The sequence below is a fragment of the Balaenoptera acutorostrata genome, chromosome X (genome assembly GCF_949987535.1).
Source record: "Balaenoptera acutorostrata chromosome X, mBalAcu1.1, whole genome shotgun sequence".
In the NCBI taxonomy this organism is placed as follows: Eukaryota; Metazoa; Chordata; class Mammalia; order Artiodactyla; family Balaenopteridae; genus Balaenoptera; species Balaenoptera acutorostrata.
The window spans coordinates 128,701,154-128,725,587 of NC_080085.1; the positions used below are offsets into that span (position 1 = coordinate 128,701,154).

Below are 24,434 nucleotides of genomic sequence, written 5' to 3' on the forward strand. Positions count from 1 at the left end.
CTTCCCTCTGCAATCAAGCCCGTAGTCTCAGCAGGCGGAGGATGTGGCCCTTCCTCCTCATGCAAGGACACATCTCAGCCTGGGAGTCTCAGCTGCCGCCACACGATGGAACGTGCCTGAGCACCTGCACGGGTGCCCTTGGGCACCCGGACAGCCACGACCTTCCTGTGGGGCAAGGACCAGACACCAGACTGTGGGAGGAGGGCTAGTTAGTTTCCTTGGTAACATCCCGCTAGGATATCCACAGGAGCCATCCTTCACCTCCAAGGAGGATTCTGAGATGTGTGGAATTCAGCTTCACTCGGCGTTTTTGCCGCCATGGTTTCTATGACCATTCCTCATCTAAGGCTTTGGGGTCTGACCACCTAGGAAAGCTGATCCACCAGTTTAAGTGTCCAGCAGCCACTTTCAAAGAAGACTCCCCATTAAAATCCTACCAACAATTCGGGGGTGGTTACCAAAGCTGCTTCAACTGTATACCCCAAGGCTGAGTAAATTGTGAGCCAAACCAAACTCCACTCACCCCTCCCCATTTGGAAGATGTTGCGCGTATTTAGGCGCAGGCAGAATAACCAGGACTCTGAGGGTCTCTGCCCAAAGTGCACCTTCTCTTCCTGCCCCAGAAGATTTATCCACGACAGAAGAGGAACTTCTAATTTGCATGTCCCGTTTCAGATTTTCTTCTCACCCCTAAGATGCCCTCTACACGCCTGCTGCTGCCACCACGCAGCTTCATCACCATCACCTCCCACAGAAGGAAGCCCCGCTTCCCAAAGGCCCAAACTGCCCTGGCTCGGGGCACTTACCCTCCAGGGCCCGCTCCTGGAGCCCCACCGCCTCGTCCCATGTTGACTTGTTCTGTGGGACCTGGGGGACGTCTCACCACCTTCCTCATGTGACTGCGGCTCCTAGACCATCCCTCTAGGTGTGGGTGTGTCCTGCTTTTCCTAGCGTCCCCGCTACTAACACAGGCCCTTCCAGAGAGCAGAGGCTCCGTGGAGGTCTGTGGAATAAACAAGCCAGTGAGCAGGGGCCTTACTGACTCAGATTAATTTTCAGCTATTTCTTAAGTAAACCATGCTAATCTGATATTTACATATACATATATGTATGCATATTAGTTTTGGAAAATGACAGATGAGAAGGCACAAGAAGTAAGAATTAACTAACTTGTACTTTTATTTCTCTTTTTCTTGACCTCATCAATTGTATTCAAAAGTTCTTTTTTATTTCCAAGAGATTCATATTCCAATGCCATGGTATCTTGTTCAGGATCACAAAATAACATGGGAATCTTACAGTTTCCTTTACACAATAGCAAAACTCTTGTCGTTGAACACAATTAGTGCAAATACATGTGTGATCAATGTCATTCATAAACTTAGATACCGAAGCTTATTAAGCCTTCTTTTAAAATGAACAATATTTAACAAATTCCTAAAGAAAACAGAGATGAAATTCCATGTCAACATACACAACAGGAACCCAAAGATGCTGCACACCGGGTTCCCCCAACTGCCTGGGCCCTCTTCAAACTCCGAGCGAAGGATCAGCCTCCCTTCCTGCCCCACGGGAGAAGCTGCTGGACGTGGGCCTGGAAGGAGCCTGGCTGCTGCTCTGGCTCAGGCCCCCTCTTCCTGATTGCTCACACCCTCTGCAGACAGGGATGGGAAGGACCGGAGATCCCATCCACTGGCCCTGAGCAGATACTCCAGGACCTGCCACTTGCTGGCCTCCGCGTAGGCCCGGGGACCCCACAGGAACTCGTAGCGGGCGGGGTCACAGTGGGGCACCTGCCGGTACTCCAGGTAGCCCTCCTGCACCCACACTTTGGTGAGCAGCTCCCTGGGCTCCCCGTAGATGCAGTGCTCCCTCCCTGCATACACCCCCATCACGCTAAGTGCTTCCCAGATCTCCTCCTCAGGGGCGCGGTCACCGTACAGGGCGATCAGGCCCAGGACCATCACCAGGAGGCCGGCCTTGGGCATGCTCTGCCCGTCGCTCAGCACTGCATCACAGGTGAGGCCCAGGGTGGGGACCAGGACGTAGGTGCACTCGCGGGGGTCCACCTCCTTCACGTCCACGCCAAACACCAGCTGCATGCACTCGCAAGCTTGGCTGAAGACCAAGGGGAAGTGGTCCCGATGGTCGCCGAGGACCATATTCAGCATCTCCGCCTTGCAGATCGGCTCCTTGGTGCGATACTTGAGGAGCAGGAACGCCACCAGGTCAGCCATCAGCACAGTAAGTGCCTCCTGGGGCAAGGACTCGGCATAGGCGGAGAAGGAGGGGGCGACGGGGGAGGAGGAGGACGAGGGGGAGGCGGCCTCCTCGCCCGCAGCCCCGAACACCTGCGCCTCCACGGGGCCCTGGGCCTGGACTGGGGCCTGAAGGTCTGCCTCAGGCTGGCGCAGCTCGCTCATCTCGACCAGGGGCCTGATGACTGGGGTCGGGCCGCCGACTGGAGTCTGGGCAGGGGTGACAGGTGGGGACCACGGACCTGGGGGAGAGAGGGGGTGTGAGCGGCCTCGGCGGAGAAACGCACCCTGGGCAGCTCTGACAAAGGCTACTTACAGGGCTCGCCTGGAGGGGTTCCCTCGGGCATCACAGGGGCGCTCCTCCTGGGCGGCCTGTCCCCTGCCAACCTGAAGAAGGAAGCGACGTGGCCCCTCAGGGTGTAGCCAGCGCAGCCCCAGGTACCGACCGGGGCTGAGAGGGCTGTGGGGAGGTGCGGTGACTTGGGCCTTGTGGGGTCCGCTGTGTTCTGGGACGGGGAGCCCCTGGGTGCACACTCAGGGCACGCACCTCACCTTGACTCCTGGCGCTGCCTGGGCCTCCTCTGCTCTGTGGCCTGAGGACACGTGCCTCAGACCTGGGCCTTCGCCTCCCGGTTCCTGGAGCCCCTGTAAGAGGAATGGAGGGCGCACCTCGGGTGTAGGTTGTGCCACAGCCCTGGGCCCCTCGGTGCTGGCAGGAGGGGTGGGCCGGACTCTGTGAGGTTCCCACTGTCCTGGTGTGGGTGGCCCCCTGTGTGCTCACTCAGGGCAGGGCCTCCCCTTCCCCCTGGCAGGGCCTGGGCCCTCTGTCTGCTGTCCTGAGGCAAAATTCTCAAGACACATTCCCTGCACTGAAAAGAAGGGCGTGAGGACCTCCACATCTGGCCATGGTGCCCAGGGGCTAACAGGGCTCACAAGGGACAACCAAACGCCGTGGGGTCCATCTGTGCTGGGACGATGGGCGGTCGGCTCAGTCTCCACCTTGACACCCTGCAGGGCCTGGGACAGCTCCCTCTGCTGACTGTGACCCATCTCCTTCAGCCAAGGCCTCACCTCCATAAGACGCCAGAAGAGGAAGTGAGGGGCAATGTACCCACCTATTCTGGGACACCCACGGGTGACAAAGGGGGCAGGGCCGGCTGGGCTCCAAGTACTCTGTGAGGAGGGGTCTCCCCAGTGCTCACGATGCCCCCTGCCAGGGCCTGAGGCCAGTCCCATGGAGCAAGGCCCCCTGGCCGAGACCAGCCGTCTGGATGAGGAGGCTGGCGTGCGGGCCCCACGGGGGTTTCCAGGGCTGGCAGGAGGGATTCCTGTGGGCCCCCTCTTTGTGGTGAGGGTGTGGTCCCCTCACCCCTCCCTCAGGGCCCTCACCTTGACTCCTCGCAGGACCTGGGATTCTCCCCTCCCCCCAGCAGAGACCCCGCCCCTTACACCCCCTCGCCAGCGTCTCTGAGACCCGGATGTCAGGAAGTGCTGCCCGGATGTCAGGAAGTGCTGCCCGTGCTCATCCCGCCCTATGGCCTCCCAGGGCTCACTCTGCTCTGGGGTCCGTGTTCCCCTCAGTCCTCCCTCAGGGCCCTCACCTTGACTCCACGCAGGACCTGGGATTCTCTCCTGTGCCCGCCTGAGACCCCACCCCTTATGCCCCCTACCCAGCCTCTCTGAGTCACCGCCCCTTTCACCCCCTCCCCAGCGTCTCTGGGACCCGGATGTCAGGAGGTGCTGCACGTGCTCATCCCGCCCTATGGCCTCCCAGGGCCCACTCTGTTCTGGGGCCTAGCTTCCCCTCAGTCCTCCCTCAGGGCCCTCACCTTGACTCCTCGCAGGACCTGGGATTCTCTCCTGTGCCCACCAGACACCCCGCCCTTTACACCCCCTCCCCAGCCTCTCTGAGACCCCGCCCCTTACACCGCCTCCCCAGCCTCTCTGAGACCACGCCCCTTACACCCCCTCCCCAGCCTCTCTGAGACCCCGCCCCTTACACCCCCTCCCCAGCGTCTCTGAGACCCGGATGTCAGGAGGTGCTGCACGTGCTCATCCCGCCCTATGGCCTCCCAGGGCTCACTGTGTTCTGGGGTCCATGTTCCCCTCAGTCCTCCCTCAGGGCCCTCAACTTGATTCCTCGCAGGACCTGGGATTCCCTCCTGTGCCCGCCTGAGACCCCACCCCTTATGCCCTCTCCCCAGCCTCTCTGAGACCCGGATGTCAGGAGGTGCTGCACGTGCTCATCCCGCCCTGTGGCCTCCCAGGGCCCACTCTGTTCTGGGGTCCATGTTCCCCTCAGTCCTCGCTCAGGGCCCTCACCTTGACTCCTTGCAGGACCTGGGATTATCTCCTCTGCCCGCCTGATTCCCCACCCCTTACACCCCCTCCCCTGCCTCTCAATATCCCCGCCCCTTACACCCCCTCCCCAGCGTCTCTGAGACCCGGATGTCAGGAGGTGCCGCACGTGCTCATCCCACCCTATGGCCTCCAATGGCCAAGTCTGTTCTGGGGTCCAGGTTCCCCTCAGTCCTCCCTCAGGGCCCTCAACTTGACTCCTCGCAGGACCTGGGATTCTCTCCTGTGCCCGCCTGAGACCCCACCCCTTTTGCCCTCTCCCCAGCCTCTCTGAGACCCGGATGTCAGGAGGTGCTGCACGTGCTCATCCCGCCCTATGGCCTCCAATGGCCAAGTCTGTTCTGGGGTCCAGGTTTCCCGCAGTCCTCCCTCAGGGCCCTCACCTTGACTCCTCGCAGGACCTGTGATTCTCTCCTGTGCTGGCCTGAGACCCCACCCCTTATGACCCCTCCCCAGCCTCTCTGAGACGCCGCCCCTTACACCCCCTCCCCAGCCTCTCTGAGTCCCCGCCCCTTACACCCCCTCCCCCGCCTCTCTGAGACCCGGATGTCAGGAAGTGCTGCACGTGCTCATTCCGCCCTGTGGCCTCCCAGGGCCCACTCTGTTCTGGGGCCTAGCTTCCCCTCAGTCCTCCCTCAAGGCTCTCACCTTGACTCCACGCAGGACCTGGGATGCTCTCCCTTGCCCAACAGACACCTCGGCCCTTACACCCCCTACCAAGCCTCTCTGAGTCCCCGCACCTTACACACCCTCCCCAGCGTCTCTGAGACCTGGATGTCAGGAGGTGCTGCACGTGCTCATCCCGTCCTATGGCCTCCCAGGGCCCACACTCTGTTCTGGGGTCCATGTTACCCTCAGTCCTCCCTCAGGGCCCTCACCTTGACTCCTCGCAGGACCTGGGATTCTCCCCTCCCCCCAGCAGAGACCCCGCCCCTTATACCCCCTCCCCAGCGTCTCTGAGACCCGGATGTCAGGACGTGCTGCCCGGATGTCAGGAAGTGCTGCCCGTGCTCATCCCGCCCTGTTGCCTCCCAGGGCCCACACTGTTTTGGGGTCCATTTTCCCCCTCAGTCCTCGCTCAGGGCCCTCACCTTGACTCCTTGCAGGACGTGGGATTCTCTCCCGTGCACACCAGACATCCCGCCGCTTACACCCCCTCCCCAGCCTCTCTGAGACCACGCCCCTTACATCCCCTTGCCAGCGTCTCTGAGTCCCGGATGTCAGGAGGTGCTGCACGTGCTCATCCCACCCTATGGCCTCCAACGGCCAATTGTCTTCTGGGGTCCAGGTTCCCCTCAGTCCTCCCTCAGGGCCCTCACCTTGACTCCTTGCAGGACCTGGGATTCTCTCCTGTGCCCGCCTGAGACCCCGCCCCTAATACCCCCTCCCCAGCCTCTCTGAGACCCGGATGTCAGGAGGTGCTGCACGTGCTCATCCTGCCCTATGGCCTCCAAGGGGCAACTCTGTTCTGCGGTCCATGTTCCCCTCAGTCCTCCATCAGTGCTGTCACCTTGACTCCACGCAGGACCTGGGATGCTCTCCTGTGCCCACCAGACACCCCGCCCCTTATACCCGGGCCTAGCCTCTTTGAGACCCCGCCCCTTATACCCGCTCCGCAGTCTGAGACCCTGACCCTTATACCCTTCCCTGCTTTCAGCCCTGGGAGGCTGTGAGGCGGGATGAGCACTTGGCAGCAAGTCCTGACTTACGTATCCAGGTCTCAGAGAGGCTTAGGAACAGGTATAAGTGGCTGGTCTCAGGTGTGCTATGGCCAGAATCCCAGCTCGTGCGTGCAGTCAAGGTGAGAGCACTGAGGGAGGACTGAGGGGACCCTGGACCCCAGAACAGCGTTGGCCCTGGGAGGCCATAGGGCAGGATGAGCACGTGCAGCACTTCCTGACATCTGAGTCTCAGAGAAGCTGGGGACCTGGGATAAGGGGCGGGGCCTCATGAGCGCAGAGGGTAAAATGTCAGGTCCCTGGTGGACTAAGGTTAGGGCCCTTAGGCAGGACTGAGGGGACCCTGAGGGAGGACAAAAGGGACCCAGCAGATCCCCGCCCTTGCAGGTGGCCCTGGGAGGCCCCGGGGCGGGATGAGCACAGTAGGCCTGTCCTGTCTTCCTGACGTCCGGGTCTCTGAGAGACTGGAGAACTGGTATACGGAGCAGGGAGTCACACTGGTAGACGCGACAGTCCCAGGTCCCGCCCAGAGTCCAGCCTGCACCCGAGGAAGGAGGGATCGAGGACATTAGACCCCCACACAGGGAGGGATCCTTTGCCCTTCCGCGGGGTCTTGGAGGCGCCAGAGCACGGTCAGCAGAGGAGATGTTTCCTGACTTCTGGCTCAGGGTCCTCGGGAGGTCAGGTGTTTGGTGTGAGGGGTGAGGCTTCAGGTCCGCAGAGGGTGGACTCCCAGGACCCCGAGGGAGGACTGAGCACACCCCCAGCCCTGGTACAGGGTCCTGAACAGAAACCTGCCGCTGTGGTCAGTGCTGGGAGGCCAGGCAGGATGTGAGGAGGAGGTGAGGACCCAGCATGTCCCCATCCTCGGACCCTCGGGAGGCCCTGGGCAGGTGCGGCCACATGTGGGGCCCCCTCACTGCCTTCTGTTCAGACTCGGGGTCCTGTTGTGAGTTTCCCCTCAGGCCCGCAAAGGGGAGGGTCCAGGCCCTTAAGGGGAACGGTGAGCACTACGAGCGAGCCCCGAGGGGACCACCCACCCCCAAACTCAGAACTGGGGGGATCTCACAGAGTCCGGCCCACCCCTCCTGCCAGCACCGAGGGGCCCAGGGCTGTGGCACAATCTACACCCGAGGTGCGCCCTCCATTCCTCTTACAGGGGCTCCAGGAACCGGGAGGCGAAGGCCCAGGTCTGAGGCACGTGTCCTCAGGCCACAGAGCAGAGGAGGCCCAGGCAGCGCCAGGAGTCAAGGTGAGGTGCGTGCCCTGAGTGTGCACCCAGGGGCTCCCCGTCCCAGAACACAGGGGACCCCACAAGGCCCAAGTCACCGCACCTCCCCACAGCCCTCTCAGTCCCGGTCGGTACCTGGGGCTGTGCTGGCTGCACCCTGAGGGGCCACCTCGCTTCCTTCTTCAGGTTGGCAGGGGACAGGCCGCCCAGGAGGAGCGCCCCTGTGATGCCCGAGGGCACCCCTCCAGGCGAGCCCTGTAAGTAGCCTTTGTCAAAGCTGCCCAGGGTGCGTTTCTCCGCCGAGGCCGCTCACACCCCCTCTCTCCCCCAGGTCCGTGGTCCCCACCTGTCACCGCTGCCCAGACTCCCGTCGGCGGCCCGACCCCAGTCATCAGGCCCCTGGTCGAGATGAGCGAGCTGCGCCAGCCTGAGGCAGACCTTCAGGCCCCAGTCCAGGCCCAGGGCCCCGTGGAGGCGCAGGTGTTCGGGGCTGCGGGCGAGGAGGCCGCCTCCCCCTCGTCCTCCTCCTCCCCCGTCGCCCCCTCCTTCTCCGCCTGTGCCGAGTCCTTGCCCCAGGAGGCACTTACTGTGCTGATGGCTGACCTGGTGGCGTTCCTGCTCCTCAAGTATCGCACCAAGGAGCCGATCTGCAAGGCGGAGATGCTGAATATGGTCCTCGGTGACCATCGGGACCACTTCCCCGTGGTCTTCAGCCAAGCTTGCGAGTGCATGCAGCTGGTGTTTGGCGTGGACGTGAAGGAGGTGGACCCCCGCGAGTGCACCTACGTCCTGGTCCCCACCCTGGGCCTCACCTGTGATGCAGTGCTCAGCGACGGGCAGAGCATGCCCAAGCCCGGCCTCCTGGTGTTGCTCCTGGGCCTGATCCTCCTGGAGGACGACTTTGTTGCCCCTGAGGAGGAGGTCTGGGTAGCACTTAGCGTGATGGGGGTGTGTGCCAGGAGGGAGCACTGCATCTACGGGGAGCCCAGGGAGCTGCTCACCAAAGTGTGGGTGCAGGAGGGCTACCTGGAGTACCGGCAGGTGCCTCACTGTGACCCCGCCCGCTATGAGTTCCTGTGGGGTCCCCGGGCCCACGCAGAGGCCAGCAAGTGGCAGGTCCTGGAGCATCTGCCCAGGGTCAATACCTTGGATCCCAGGTCCTTCCCATCCCTCTGTGCAGAGGGTGTGAGCGATGAGGAAGAGGGGGCCTGAGCCAGAGCAGCAGCCAGGCTCCTTCCAGGCCCACGTCCAGCAGCTTCTCCCGTGGGGCAGGAAGGGAGGCTGATCTTTCACTCTGAGTTTGAAGAGGGAGCGGTTAGCTTTCTAAGTAGTGAGGGCCCAGGCCTGTCGGGGGAATCCGGTGTGCAGCATCTTTGGGTTCCTGTTGTGTATGATGACATGGAATTTCATCTCTGTTTTCTTTAGGAATTTGTCAAATGTTGGTTCTTTTAATAGAAGACTAAACAAGCTTCAGTGTCTCACTTTGTGTATGACATTGATCCCACGTGTATTTGTACTAATCCAGTTCAAGAACAAGAGTTTTGCTGTTTTGTAAGAGAGGTTGGGAAATATCCCAGTTTATTTTGTGACCGTGTACAAGATAACAGGGAATAAGAATTAGAACTCTTTTGGAAATGTGGAAGTACTTAGCAGTAATATAGATGGGGGAAGAATTAGAAAAATAAAAGTAATCGTAGTTCCAGTTCTTGCTTCTTCCCTGTCTTGTCTGTCATTCTATAAAACTAACTATCTCTGTTTAGCTGGATTTGCATGGGTATTTTAAGAAAGTAGGAGAAGATTAATCTGCGTCAATAAGCCCCCTGCCCACCGGCTTGTTTATTCCGCACACCTCCAGGGAACCTCTGCTCTCCGGAAGGGCCTGTGTTAGTAGCGGGAACGCTAGGAAAAGCAGGACACACCCACACCTAGGGGGATGGTCTAGGAGCCGCAGTCACATGAGTAAGGTGGTGAGACGTCCCCCAAGTCCCACAGAACAAGTCAACATGGGACGAGGCGGTGGGGCTCCAGGAGCGAGCCCTGGAGTGTAAGTGCCCCGAGCCAGGGCAGTTTGGGCCTTTGGGAAGCGGGGCTTCCTTCTGTGGGAGATGATGGTGATGGAGCTGGGTAGTGGCAGCAGCCAGACCTGCAGAGGGTGTGTCTTGGGTTTGGGGGGAAAGTCTGAAATGCGACATGGCTGTGAGATGTCCTTTTGGATCATGGATAAAGGCGAGAGGAATCCCGTCCTGGGGCAGGAAGGAAGGGGTGCCGGCTCTTGTCGCATTGCGGTGGGCCACACTGAAGCGGCAGGTGTTTTATCCCCACCATCTGCAAGGATTTCCAGAGAAATAAGGATCTTGCGCTCTGAAGTACTGCTCAGTATTCCCTGGGCTGGCCCTGCTCTCCCTGCCCTGGGAGAGCCAGTTATCAACTATATTGAAACGACTATTTTAGTCACCTGGAGTTTACTTTGGCCACCTGTGAGCAAGGTCTAGATTTCACTGGGATGAAACGGATGAAAATAGGTGGTTTGAACGAAGAGAGGCTGCCAAAGTGGAAAGGAGTCGCTGTGTGACTGGAATCCTGGGAGCTTTGCGTGAGCTGCGCCCAGCTGGGGAAAACACCACCCCTCCCTCCCCGCCGACAGACACACACACACATCCAAATTGAATAATATATCCTCCAGGAGTAAAACACACAGAGCAGCAATTTTGGCTGGTTTTCTATTCCGTTTCCTATGGAGCTGCAAATTCTCTGAGATGTCATGAAAAGAAAAGAATTTCCAGAGGAAAGAGGGACAGAGTCTGGGATCAGAATAATACTAGAAATAAGTCCTAGCCACTAAAGAAGCAATGTCCGCCAGTGTCCCCGGGTTCAGGCAGGTTCAGAAATGTGGCGGCATCAGAGACCCACAGGTTCGGGCCGTGACCTGGCATCGAAAGGAAGGAGCAACTTCTGGGCCTAATGAGATTGTGAGGTCACTGCAGTGGGAGGTGCAGACGGCGCCGGGGGCTAAAGAGGCAGCCCTCCCTGCTGAGCGCCGTAGAGCAACGTGAACGTTACGTGCGATCCTGGATTTGAAGCTCCTGCCACATAGCAGGCGGGCACTTGGAAAAGGAGGAGAATTTCAAGGCCAATGTGACGTGTTCAGACACTCCTGCCGGAAAAGAAGGGGATTTTGTCGTCACAAATGGTAAGCGCTGCTTCTGTTGAGCCTCTACTAGGCAGTGTGGACTTGGAGAGACGTCAGGTGCTCGTCCCCATCTTGTCTTCCTCTCCTCCCCGCACAAATGGGGACACAGCACTGCCAGTCCTCTTTACTTAGGAGGGGTCATGTGATGACCTTTTGCCACTGAATTCTGAGCAGAAGCACTTTTGTCACGGCCAACTGTGTAGAAGGCACAGCGGGGCCGGGGGTTCATCCTCAAGGCATGACAGCACAGACACAGGCCACTGTGTTTCCTCCCCCAGGGTCTTAAGTCCTGCACCTTTGACCCTTAGATGTGAGATGCCAGACTCGGTGCCTGTAAGGCCCTGGGCAGGGTTGGAGGTGTTCCAGAGAGAGGCTGCCCCACAGGGAGGCCGCGGAGGGAATTCCCCCAAGCCACCCGCACCCTTAGGTCCCTGAGCTGCACCCATCCGTCCCCGCGGGGCTGTGCTGAGTCTCTGTCAGGAGGGCAGCCGCCAGCTGCCAAATGGCCCTGTTGGGGTCGGGGGCGTCCTCGGGGGGCCCAGCCCCGAGTCCCCCCCGGGGGTGACCCTCCTGCGCCCAGCGCCCACTCTCTCCGGAACCTGGCCTCGGTCTGCGCAGCCTGGCTTCTGCCCTGCCTGTCCCCCCACTGAGAGCCGCTTAGGCCCCGGTCCTGATGACCTCATGCATGTGTGTTTATCTGAAAGTGCCAGAGAAGCATCCCCTCCCACCAATATCATGCTTCGGGTGGAGCTGGCAGGACGTGATGCAGCCACCCGGCGAGTCTCCTCGTGGTTGGTAAATGATAATCATGGCCGCGTGGATGTGGGGCGAATCTCTGTGCTTCCGAGTTATTTTGAAATCATTCCCTACGTAATGCCCAAATGTTTGAGTACACTGATGGCCTTCTGAATGTGACCGTGAGGTTTTGGTTTTTGAGCCTGAGTGTGAGAGGCAGAGGGGCGTCTTGTGAGCCCCGCGCAGAGCCGGCTAGGACTCTGGTGTCCCCGATCAGGGTGTCTGAGCAGAGGGCCAGGCTGCAGCAGATGGCAGGGGTGGTCCCCAGGACGCTCCCCCAGGCCCCAGCCACCCGCAGACCCGCATGAGGATGTGGAAAGGAGCCAGGCAGGAGAGGGCTTTGGGGTCCCGGTGATGCAGGCTGTGAAGAGGGTCAGCCGCCCCAGAGAGGGGGAAGGGGCAGCGCCCACCAGACCCCATGTGACCTGCCCTGGGCTGGCCGGGGGCGGCCGGTGGGAGTAGGTGCCTCTGCCGGTGAGCTGCAGCCCTGGACCCCAGCAGGAAATGGGTGCTCCAGGACCAGACCCCCGTGGGGCACTCCCGGGGGAAAGCAGGGATTCCTAGTGCCCGTTCGTGCAGTGAACTGACTGATGGGGGACAGTGCCAGCCCAGGCACGGCCGCAGCAGGCAGGGCAGCAGCGGCCGGGACACGCCAAGAGCACCCCAGGGACATTCCGGGAGGCACTTTTCAGGGGGGCAGCAGGACACTCCCCAGTAGACTCTGGACGAGCACACACCAGCCCGGCACCCAGCCAGTCCTGACCAGGGCGGGGCAGAGCACACGGGAGCTGCCTGCCCATCAGCGGGAAGGCCTGACGTCCTCTACGTGCCCTGAGCCTGCCCCGTGAGGGGCTGGTGTGAGTTGTCTCAGCCGTGGCCCTGTTTCCCGAGAAGCCCCCGTTCCCGGGCCCCAGCTAAAGTCTGCTCTGAGCTCCAGCCCCCTTGGCAAAGCGCTGACCTCCTGCCTGCCTCTCGCCTACCCTCCTCTGTGGCAAACATCGCCGGCTGCTGCTTGAGGGGCCTTCGTGAGCAAGTAAGGGGTCCCGGGCCTTTGCCTGTCCTTGGTCCCTGAGCTGGGGCTGGGCACAGGGACGGGGCTGGGCACAGGGACAGGGCTGGGATGGTGGCGGGATGCAGGGTGTGAAGCCAAGGGACATTCACAAGACAGCAGCAGGGTGCAAAGCCACATGCGCTCAAGCATCCAGAGGAGGTGCATCCACAGGGCCCTGAAGGGCACAGACACTCACGCCCGTGAGGACACTGTGAGAGTCCTCCAGCCCGGCGGTCCCCGTGCTTTGAATGCAGGCTTGCCGCCTGCCTGACAGCCAGTCTGCCCGGGGAAGTGAGCCTGCAGGAGAACGTGGGGCCACCACGCCGCCGGGAGAGACGGGAGCAGAGTGGGCAGTGGAAGGAGAGAGCAGGGCCCAAGCCTGCGCAGAAGAGCCACCTTCAGAGGGCCGTGCCTCGGACCCCCACGTCCAGATGAAACCTTCTCCATCCTCACGCCCTCTCTGCTAGATCCCACCTCTCCTCCAGGGTCTCATCTTCATTTCAGGGGAGGTGGCGTCTTGACAGGGTTTAGGAGAGTCCCCGTGGGCAGGGTCCGGCGTCAGGCTCTCAGCGTCCTCATCTGTAGAATGGAGAGTGTAACAGTACAACTTCTGAGCCTTGATATGAGATTGTGTTCGGTTCCTGGAGCCGCCCCACAAGGTAACACAAATTGAAGTCGCCAGTGGGGTTGCGACTTCTCTCCCTTTTCTGAAGGCTCAAGTGAAAAACATCACGGTGCTGGCAGGGCCATGCTTCCTCTGATGGCTCTGGAGGAGGGTTTTTCTTCTTTCTTCCATCTCGTGATGTCCCCAAGTGTTCCCTGGTTTATGGCTGGATTACTCCAGTCTCTGCCTTCATTTTCACATGGCTGTCTCCCCTCTGGTCATGCCTATGGCCAATTTGCCCTCTTCTTCTAAGGATACCGGTCATATGGGATTAGGCCCAGTCTAATGACCTCATCTTTTTTTTGTTTGTTTGTTTTTAACATCTTTATTGGAGTATAATTGCTTTACATTGTTGTGTTAGTTTCTGCTGTATGACAAAATGAATACATATATATATATCCCCATATCCCCTCCCTCTTGCGTCTCCCTCCCACCCTCCCTATCCCACCCCTCTAGGTGGTCACAAAGCACCAAGCTGATCTCCCTGTGCTATGCGGCTGCTTCCCACTAGCTATCTATCTTACATTTAGTAGTGTATATATGTCCATGCCACTCTCTCACTTTGTCCCAGCTTACCCTTCCCCCTCCCCGTGTCCTCAAGTCCATTCTCTAGTAGGTCTGTGTCTTTATTCTCGTCTTACTCCTAGGTTCTTCATGACCTTTTTTTTTTCTCTTAGATTCCATATATATGTGTTAGCATACGGTATTTGTTTTTCCCTTTCTGACTTACTTCACTGTGTATGACAGTCTCTAGGTCCATCCACCTCAATGCAAATAACTCAATTTTGTTTCTTTTATGGCTGAGTAATATTCCATTGTATATATGTGCCACATCTTCTTTATCCATTCATCTGTCGATGGACACTTAGGTTGCTTCCATGTCCTGGCGATTGTAAATAGTGCTGCAATGAACATTGTGGTACATGTCTCTTTCTGAATTACGGTTTTCTCAGGGTATATGCCCAGTACTGGGATTGTTGCAATGACCTCATCTTAACTCGACTACATCTGCAAAGGCCCTATTTCCCAGTAAGTTCCCTCGCAGGTACTGGGGATGAGGGTTTCAGCATATCTTTTTGGGGGCATAATTTAACCCCTAACAAATATGCCACAAGGTGTCACCTGCATATGAAGTGCCTGACCCAATGTAGGTGCTCATTGCCAAGGGGCTATTATTACTGCGTATCCAAGATCTACCTTCCCCCACGTTTTAATATTCCTGAATCTGTGTATGTCTTACGATCTACTTGGACATTGCTTGACGGATTTTTTCTTTTTCCATTTAAAATATGTTATGAAATGGATGATCTATCTCACATCTGTGTAAACATGGTATAACTTGTTCAAGAAGCCTCAGCATGTCCATGCCCTGCGAGAATGTGGTGCGGCTGCCCACAGATCATGCCTGCAGCTCCTGGAATCTTAGGAAGCAGAGATCATGATTCCGGCAGAGGTGGTGGACCCAGGGTGAGGCCTGGGAGGAAGGGCAACTGCTTGGTAGCAGGGCTCTTGGGTGTGTCGGACTCCCAAATTCATTTCCTGGGCACTTGCTGCGCACCTATGGTATACCGCGCTGCAGGGGTGCAGGCGGTAGCAGGAAGCCCAAGGGCCTCCTGAGCTGAGCCCGCAGGACACAGAGGCCCGGGAAAGCCCCCCTCCTGCTGACTGAAGGGAGGCCAGGGCAGGATGGTGTGCAGTCCATGGGGCTGGAGCAAACATTTTAGGAGGTGAAAGGATCCCAGTGTAGACCAGAGACTGTGACAAAGCAATCTAGCTCTCTGAGAAACGTATGGAGCTGCCTCACTGAGATGTCGCTCCGCAGAGGCCCAGAGCCTCCCTCTCCACCTGGGAAGCCTTCCTGGAGCCCCTGGTGGCAAGAGAGGTCCAGAGTGGAAGCACAGGGACATCCTGGTGGCTCTAAGCTCCCAGACACCGCCTACCCATCGGCCTTCTAACAGGAAACGGCCTGTGCTCCCTTCCTCCTGGGAAGCTTTCGCCAGGAGAGGTGCTCACCCACCCGCTCCCGGGTCCAAGTGACAAGATGGCCAGTGGGGCCTTGAGACGCCCCTCTCTCCCTCTTGTCTCAGCAGCTGCAGTTTGCAAGTCCCGAGGGAAGCCTCCCCAATGAGGGGTGGCCCCTTCTGGGCTCTGGAGGAAGACGGGGGCAGCTGCAATCCAAGCAGAATCAAAGATCTTACTGCCTCAGTCCCTTCCACTGCACCCCAGCCCCTCCCCCAGCTCCTTGAGCCCCCAAACACAGCCCCTGTGTTCTGCCACCCCCCCTGCCAGGCTCCAACCAACTGCCAGGGAGCTTTCAGGACCAGAAAGACGGTGCACTTAGCAAGTGAAGCTAAAGTAGCCAGAAACAAGGGCCCTCTAAGGAAGCGCTGGGGGGAGGCACCTTGTAAGTGGAGTCTTGGGAACTCCAGGGACTCCAGGGATTTTCTCATTGGTGGCACTAAGGGTGTGGCCTTTCAGGAGCTCAGAGTGGAGAGTTTCAGGTCCAGAGAAGGTCAGCCTGTAGCCACAGGCTCCCGGCTGAAGAAGCTGTCAAACTGATCCCCCAGGGACCCTGGGGTAGGCCCCCCGGCCTGGCCAGGGATTGGCTCCCAGCTGTCCCTCCCGCCAGTGGAGCGGCGGTGAAGCTGGTCTAAGTCCTCTAATTCCATGCCCCCTCCACTCTGCTGCTGCAGTGGCCCGGGGGCGGAGCCCTGGCAGCACAGCGCGGAGAGCTGGGCCCCAGCCACTTCCTTCCCTGACCCAGTTCCTCCATGACCAGACTGTCTGAAGGCACCGGAATTCTCTCCTTTCAGGGCCCTGCTCTTCAGAAGCCCGCCCTCCACCCCATCACATTGGAGTCAATATGAATGTTGAATTGGACAAGCCACCAACTGCTTTCTGGCTTATCTGGGGCTCGTGCCTTTTCAATCCAGAGCCATTCCATGCCTTTGTATGAAGACTGTTGGGAACCTCTAAGTAAGGTGGCCCTGACATTTGGTGGCCAGTCTGGGTTAGCTAGAGATGATGAGGGTGTCATCCTGTGCATGGCTCAGGGTCCTTCCTCAATGTTCAGGCCCCTCATGGATCTGTCCACACAGGCCAGGGGAGCTTTGGGCCACTGCCCAGGGTGGTACATTGAGCAAGGGGTCTGAGGGGGGCAGCAGATGGGCAGCGGGGTCTTTTGTACTTGTTGGAGAGAGAACAAGAGGGACGCCTGGATGTTCTGATTCTTATTTCCATGGGAGCACCAGGAGAGGACATGGCTGGGCCGCCAGTAAAGTTGAGGCAGTCTAAGTTCATCCACTTTTCGAAGGTTGAGGATGGGAAGCCTTGGGTAGTCCAATTCTTCCCATATGTCCTCGTGGACAGGCCTCTATGCTCCCTTGGCAATTTGGCTTGTCAGAGCAAAACAATACATTGACAGTTGGCCGGGTCATCTCGGGTTGAGGGGGTACTGCGGGCTTGCAGAGCAGTGGGTCAGCTCTGGGACCCCCTAGGACCTCACCAAAGTAGTGCCTGCCCTTGAGGCTCTGGACCCTGAGCAGCCTGCCTGGTCTCTGTCTGTGAAGCTCTTGAAAGGGCAACAGTGTCTGTTATTCAAGTGTCTGAACTGACAAACAACCTCACTCTTAATGCCTATTTGGGGTGAGGCCACCAGTAATTAAGGTGGTGCTGGCCAGTCTGGTCACTGGCAAGTACCTCTTTTCTGCAGAGTATGGGCTGCAGGTTCGGCAGGACCCCATGTCCTACATCCTTAGTAGCTGGGCAGCTCAGGGCACATTATACAAGCTTCTCTGGGCCTCAGCTTTCTCTTCTGTATTTATATGTTCATTGGGAGCCTCCTCAGGGGTACACACCAGACTCCGCTTGGAGGATGGGCAGGGGAACTAGACCAAAACTCTGGGACAGGGTTCTGGTGCTTCAGCAGCTAACAAACTTGATTCAGGTTACGCATCCTTAGAAACAGCTCACATAATAATACCCACTCCCCAGTGGGTTTGAGAAACCTAATTACTACTTGTGAAATGTTTGCAAGTTCACAGAAGAAAGGTGATACCATCATGGCAAACTATGACTACCATAATTTTGAACTTCTCAAGCTGCCCCCAGGGCTAAGTCCTATAAAATTGCCGTTTGTGAAATTCTGCTATTGTTACAAAATGCAGCTATTATCCATAATGATACAGACTAACGTCTAAGGTATTGCTGTGCTCATGGAAAACTCTTAAATCAGCCGAAGTGAAGGAGGTAGACCAGGCCACCTGCCGTGAGCTTGTCCTGCTCTCTAATTCCAAAAGTAAACAGACTCCTTGAGGAGGTAGGCCCCTGAAGAAGCACCAGATAGCAACAGCGTTCTCTGAGCACCCAGCGTGCACCAGGCAGTGTGTTATGCACGCTAGCTCATTGAATCTTCCCAACAAGTTTAGGAAGTAGATTTTATCGTTTCCATTTTGCAGAGGAGAAAAAATGAGGCTCAAAGATGTTGACTTGCCCACAGAAAATGAACCTGGCAGTTATAAATAGCATGGCTTAGAGTGGAGACAGAGCTGGGCCGGGTGGGAGGTGACCAGAGAGTCTGGGCAGGAGGCAAGGAGTCTCTGAACTAGGTTAGCAAAGCAAGAATGACTCCCACATTTCCAGTTTGGGCACCCCTACCCTCACCCCCGCCAACCCAGTGAACAGGTCCGCTGCCAACGAGGAGAGGCAGCCGAGGAGGGGAAGGCGGTAGGGAGGGCAGATGACTGGTGCAGGGTAGCCTGAGCTTGGGGCTGCCAGCATATCTCCACGCGCTGGCCTGGGCCTTGGGAGGGAAGTTGACACGCAGTCGCTGACAGATTTGACAGGTGAAGGCCTGGGAGGAGATGGCCAAAATGCAACGTGTCACCCGGGGCCACCACCCCCAAGGCTCAGTTCTCGCTGGAGGAAACCTCCAGAAGGCAGCGCGGGCCAAGGTGACAGGTGTCCGCGAAGACCTCCCCGCGGGACTCGCCGGCGGCGCGCTCGCTCCCCGCAGGCCTGCGCCGAGTCAGCGATCCCGCTCAGCTCTCCGCGCCCTCCCCCGGGTTCCCGGTCCCTCCAGCCTCCGTCGCCCCCGCCGTCTCCTCCGCCGGGCGCGGAGCCGGGGGCCGGAGCCTCCGCGCACCGTGAGCCGGGAAAGCGGCCTCGCGCGCCGCTCGCGGCACTGCTCCGGCCTGCCGGGCGGGGCTCGGGGCGCATGCGCGGCGGCCTACGGAAGCCCGGAAGGAGGGGTGGGAGGTGCGGCTCAGGTTTCTCGGGGCGGCGGCGGCGGCGACGACGACTGGGACGCAGCTCGCGCTGGCACCATGAGCTCGCTGTAACGCGCAGGCTGCGCGGCGCGGGGGGCGGGGTGGGGAGGAGGAGGAGGAGGAGGACGGCGCGGTGAAGTTCTTCGCCATGAACCTGAGGGGCCTCTTCCAGGACTTCAACCCGAGGTGAGGCGCCGCCCGCACGGCTCGGGGAGGCACGGCGTCCGTGATGCTGTGGCGGGCGGCGGGGCCTGCCCGAGCCTCCCCGGAAAACCGGTCGGCCTCGGCGCCGGCCCGCTGCCTCCTCCCGCGCCCGCTGCCTTCAGCCCCTGGCCCGCCGCCCCATCTAGAACCTCCCGGCCGCGGTCCCCGCCCCGCGGGAACCCCGCGCCTCCCCGCTTGCCCGCCCTCCCTCCCTCGTCGCTGTCCCAACTTCCCTCTCTCCGCTCCATCTTCTGGCACCCGCTGCCTGCCATGCGTTCCCCGCGCCAGGGCCGGTTCACTTGACCCGACACCCCTACCCCCCACCCCAGCTGTTTCCTCCAGTTCCTCCCAGCCCTTGAGGTTTGCCTTGGACGTATGCCCATCCCTCGCTTGTGTGCTTCTTTGTGGAACTGATGTCTGAAACACTGTTGAATCCTTGGAGTCCGTGTCAGGGTATGGCAGGACCTTACATAACGCTTTTGGGGGGTAAACCTGACAATTTTCCGTACACGTTTTCTCATCAGTCTTGACTCTAAGTTGATTTGCAGGAAGCAGATATTGCTGTCCTGTTTCCCAGATGGGGACTAGCCAGTGGACCGGGAGGAAGGAACACTGGCTAAGGAATCGAGCGTCTGTCCTTGGACTTGCCCAAGTGTTCTGTAGCTCTCTTACCTCCCCAGGCTGTGAACTCCCTAAAGCAGAGACCGTCTCCTGTTCAAATCTCTATTCCCCGCAGCTCCCACTGTGTCTGACACATAGTAGGCACTTACCAAATGTTTGTGGAACTAAACTGAACCTAAAGACCTGGATTGGAGAGCAGGCCGTATGTAGCTGGGGGATCCTCTGCTCATCTGAAAAATAAGGAGTTGGCCTAGCTGGTCTCCGAAGTCCACTGCTCTGTGAAGGGAGTGCCTAGCTCCCTTATTTGCTGGTGGAAGGCACGCACTCAATAAACCTTTCCTGTGTCAGGTCCCATGCCGGCTGCTTCAGCTGCTGAGAGGGCCCAGCGTGAGGGTGGAGAAGGGCAGGCCAATAGACGATTGACAGCACAGTGCGGTGTTGTGCTGTGGGAGCCCAGCGGAGGCCACCTTCCAGGCTGCTTGTGGGGGGTGTCTTGGGAGGGAGAGAGGATGAGTGCGTGTGTGTGTTGGGGGTGCAGCCTCCTTAGGGACGCTGACATTTTAAGGTACGAGCCATTGTGACTTCCTGGGTGCTCTTATTCCTCTTGGAGCACCACCGAGTTCATGTTCTGTTTAGTCTGGAGTGCCAGTGTCCACATCGCGGTGCAGTCATTATCACTGTTGGCCTTGAAGGCGCTCTGCATAGAGGGGCTTGTTGAGAGCAGGTGGCTGAGAACCGACTGCAGCGCCTTCCTCTGCTGCTCCTAGGGGTGAGGATTGCTCTCCAGGGTAGCAGGGCTGGTGCCGGAGTCGGATAGGCCTTGTGTATCTACATTGTTTGGCGATGGTGATAAGAAAGATAAGTGAAAGCTGAATTGTTTTGTGTCCTTGGGCCACTCACTTATCTGTTTGTTTTATAGGCCAAATGAGTATAATCTCTCAGCAGGATAGAGAGGCCAAATTAATGATTGATTGTAAAGCGCTTTACAAATAGAAGGTTCTAGGACAACTTTGCAAGGTGACAGATCATTCCGAAGCCACAAACAGCTGCCTGGAGTGATGGAACTGGCTAACACTTGCTGAAACAAAGTAGTGCTGCCCAGATAACATCCTTAACCATTTTTTCCTGTAGTAGCTTCTTTCTGCCCCCGCCCCCCCCCACCGCCCCGCCCCCGGAAATTGGCACAGGAAAATGACAATTAAATACCAGGTATCTAAACAGGTTTATAGTGAACATCAACGTACTTATCAACCCTTTAATTCTATTGGGATTGAGATGCACATCTCCCTGAAAAGTTTGAAGGTCTTTTATAGGATGCGGTTTTCGTTTTCGTTTTCCTGATGCCGTGTTGAGTCGGTGGGAGAGAGCCGTGTTTCCTCGCAGTGGGGACTCCTGAGACGGTGGCCAGCTCATGTTGGCAGGTGCCAGCTCTCAGCTGGTGGTGTGTCATGTCTTGTGGGCACACCTCGTTTTCGACATTGTTCTTTAGTTTTTAGTCTTGCTCCATGCTGAGGAGGACCTTCCAGACAGCTCGAAGAGCAAACCGCGGGCTGTAGACAGGAGACCTTGTGCCAGGGCCTCAAACCTTGGTGCCGCTGCCTCGCTCCCCGCCTGGAATTCAGAGCCAGTTCAACACCTCCCTCCTAGCCCAGCACCTTAGCACACACTGTTCTCTTTGCCGGGAGTGTTTCCCTCTCTCTCCTCCTCTCCTCCTTACCTTGTTAGCTTCTGTTTCTCCTTGAGATCTCAGCTCACTTGTTGCTTGCTGAGGGCAGCTTTTCTGACTTCCCTGCCCAGCGCACTGAGCCCTGTTTGTACAGTCTGTGTGGTGTGCTGTGTTCCTCCATCGTACACTCATCTGTACCCTTGTATTTGTCTGTGTGCTTGTTTGACTAATGCCTGTCTCCCCTATGAAACTCTGAGCTCCATGGGGGCAGGGCCATGACTCTGCGTGTTATGGTAGCCTGCATACCTGGAATAGTACCTGGCTCAAAAAGTATTTGTGGGATGGATGGATGAATGAATGAATGAACGAACGACTCACTCTCCAGAGTCACTGCCTTCCTCCTGGTCTGCGGCCTGGTGCTCTTTCCTCTCACCTTCTTCCCTCCTTCAGAATGCAGCCATTCCACCGGAGAGCGGGGAACACCATGGCGCTAAGCAGACCGTGGCTGCCTTGCCTCTGTGGGTTGCGTGTGTCACAGGAATAGTCACTGTCGTGGTTTGCCGGGCCCCAAGGCATGGGCCATGGCTCCAGATCTCCTTTCCAACCTTTTGATCTTGGGAGTCTGAATCCGCTACTGTATTGCCAAGGCTCTGGAAAACTACACTGACAGAGAATGATTCACAACTGTCAACACTCAGATGCACAGGACTGCCAGCTGACCCTCTGCCTACTTCCATCTGGCTCAGCACTGGTTGATCATGAGCTTCTTTTTAGTTACATAGGTTAAGGCTTGCTGAAGCAGACACCCCGGACCCACCAAGTCCTTCCCTGAATGCCCAAGGCTTCCTCACAGCTAGGGAGCCCTATTTATTGAATAGGCAAACTCTTAGAAGTATACGGAATTGACAGACTTGGATCCTGAGGTGTTCCTGGGAGGTAGAGATCTGGGAGTAGGTGGCATTAAGCCGGCGCCCTGTCCCCACCACGGAGCCTTGGGATTTCCTGCTGCCTTGTGCAGTTGCTGGCTCAGAGAAGGCCCTTCAGCCCTGGTAGCCAGGCAGTGCTCGAAGGCTGTGAGAACTCTGCTAGGCCTTCTGAGTCAGCCGCAGTGAGCTCCAGATGGAGTGTGGTGCATCCCGCAGGTGTCCTGGACTGGGACAAAGGCTGAGGAACGCTGCTCTGGCCATTCCGTCGTGTGGGGGTGGAGTCCTGAGGTCAGTAGCATTTAGAAACTTCCATATGCTGCAACATCTAAAGCCATTCTGGAGTCTGTGTGAGTGATCTTGTGTCTTATTCGAAGTCTGGAAAAATGAATGTGATTGCGGGTAATTAACAACAGGCAGCTACCTGACCTTTAAGAGGCATTTGTAAAGTATATGTAAAGCATTACCTCCTCACACATCTCCCTGGTTCCTACTGTGTGCCAGAGATGTGCCGGGCGCCCGAAGTACAAGAGTGAATGGGACGTGGTCCCTCCCCGCTCGAGCCCGGCGGAAGAAGCAGAAATGGAAACATTAAAATTCAACACAGGGCGAGGCGTTCCAGACAGAAGAACCAAAGAACCCAATGCTGCGGGAACGCAAGGGGCAGAGCCACTAATTCTGTCTAGCTGGGCAGGGAAGGTTCCACAGCTCGATTCTGAAGGGTATAGTTATAGGCTTTTGTCAGACAAGAGGGCAGGAAAGGCATCTTAGGAGGGACAAAGTATGCAGAGGCGCGGGGTCATGGGACGGCCTGGTGTGTTAAGACAGTGCTGAAAGGTCAGTGCGGTAGGGGCATTGCGGGCAACGCCTGTCACGTGACTTAAAAATACTACACGTAGTGTTAACAATTACTGTAAATGTTTTTGACACATTACTGTTTTTTTTCTTAAAGCAGGCTCCAGATCCATCAATAGTGAGTGTATGTTGGTACTGTCAATGACCTCTTCACCACCCAAATGTCTGTTTATCTGTCATTCTGTCATCTCAAACTACCTCTAGTAAGAAAAGCTTGTTGATTATACTGAGGTTATTAATAATAGCTATGACTTCTGGGACACCTACCACGTGCCAGGCACAATATCAGTGCTCTGCACCCATTATCTTGAACCTTTACAACAGCCCTCTGAGTTCGATGTCAGCCTTGTTTTGCAGAGTCTTAGCTTGTGACTTCCCTGAAGTCGCACAGGCGGTGAGGGGCCAAGTCAGGAGTCGAACAAGTTGGTCTCCTTGTGAAACCTGTGCTCTTTCTGGTATGCATGCCCCCCTTCTGATTTAGTGACATCCCCCCACCCCAGCCGTGGCACAGGAGGTCCGATATACTAAGGAGCCTTCTATTTATGAGTTGTGATTAAGCAAAGCAAACCTTGTGTTCGAGCTTACGCATCCAAATGAGTATTATCTTTCAAAGCAGTTACTTAGGGAAAAGGTAAATATATACCTATTCCATTGCTCATACCCCTTGTTACTCATTTGAAATTTCCTTGGAAGCAAATCCTGTAAGAAAATCCATCTCATTGCTTTATAATCGTATATCATTTTTAAACCAAACTAGTGCTGCCTAGTTTGATCACACATCCTATCCACTAAACTTGGCTCTGACTGACTTTTGGCCGTTTCCAAAAATCCACTCTCAGTGAAGATTTGGCACCACTGGGGGTATTCAGAAAAACGGACTGCAGGCTCTCAAGGCGATTCCAGGAGGAAAGCTCCAAAGATGGTTTGAGCAAGGAAGTGGAATTAGTGCATTGCCTCCCAGGGGGACTGTTTAAAGGAGACCCGTCTCATTTGAATGCAGAATTTCTGGTTTCAAAAATATCATTCCCGTTACTTGCTAATTACACGCATATGTTTCTTGGCTGTGAGTTCTTTGAAGGCCAGGAGGGTGAGGTGTTGGATAAATGTGCTGAGTGAGTGGATGTTGAGTACAGATTGCTGTGAGCCAGTGGGGAACTCTGTGTTGTAGGGGAGAGGCAGTGGACTGGAGGCATTTTAGGTCGTTTCCTAGGACTTTGGGAGTGAAGCTTCCCAGTATTGAGCTTGGGGTTTCTAATTGCCTTGCCTGATTATAGGCCATGCCTGTACGAGGAGGCTAGAATTTAAGATGAAAGCCTTCAACTCTCGAGATAGGTTCTTTATAACTGACAATTCGTAGTTTGTCACCTATGACCTAATAGTGAGAAAACTGATGGCTAAATGAGATTGTTATAACTTTTCTCTTTTGTAATAGTAGTAGCAGCTAAAATGGGTAAAATCCATCATTTACACAGGGCTCTCATATCCCCTTATCTTCATGAGTGGATACAGGAGCAACCCAATGAGGAGAGAGTGACCCACGCACAACCACACAGCTGGGAAACAGTTCCCACAGGCCCGGGCTCTGTCTAGTCCTCCTCAAGAGTGATTTGTTTTTATTTGGCTTTTGTACTTTCTTGTCAGGAAATGACTTTAAATTTTGTTCGTAAGGTTC

The 24,434-nt window shown here is 57.0% G+C and overlaps 3 protein-coding genes across 3 annotated transcripts in view; 2 read left to right on the forward strand and 1 right to left on the reverse strand.

Moving 5' to 3' along the window:
* Positions 1-1,622: 1,622 nt before the first annotated feature.
* LOC103021153 (melanoma-associated antigen 10-like) lies at positions 1,623-2,423 on the reverse strand. The gene has a single exon (XM_007179022.2). It carries the CDS (start codon positions 2,421-2,423, stop codon positions 1,623-1,625), a length of 801 nt encoding a protein of 266 aa, XP_007179084.2.
* A 5,293-nt stretch (positions 2,424-7,716) lies between these two features.
* On the forward strand, positions 7,717-8,738 carry LOC130706324 (melanoma-associated antigen 10-like). Its single transcript, XM_057537714.1, has 2 exons — positions 7,717-7,783; positions 7,858-8,738. The coding sequence occupies exons 1-2, from the start codon at positions 7,753-7,755 to the stop codon at positions 8,736-8,738; spliced, it is 912 nt and encodes a 303-aa protein (XP_057393697.1). The 5' UTR covers positions 7,717-7,752.
* A 9,776-nt stretch (positions 8,739-18,514) lies between these two features.
* TMEM185A (transmembrane protein 185A) overlaps positions 18,515-24,434 on the forward strand; it is a 36,207-nt gene continuing 30,287 nt past the window's right edge. Inside the window, exon 1 of the mRNA XM_057538704.1 lies at positions 18,515-18,679. Coding sequence (XP_057394687.1) covers positions 18,642-18,679 — 38 coding nt within the window. The 5' untranslated portion in view covers positions 18,515-18,641. The remainder of the gene's footprint in view (positions 18,680-24,434) is intronic.

Coding starts and splice junctions, on each gene's coding strand:
- LOC103021153 (XM_007179022.2), bottom strand. CDS start 2,423: ATGAGCGAGCTGCGCCAGCCTGAGGCAGACCTTCAGGCCCCAGTCCAG.
- LOC130706324 (XM_057537714.1), top strand. CDS start 7,753: ATGCCCGAGGGCACCCCTCCAGGCGAGCCCT. Junction 7,784..7,857: donor CACCCCTCCAGGCGAGCCCT/GTAAGTAGCCTT, acceptor TCTCTCCCCCAG/GTCCGTGGTCCCCACCTGTC.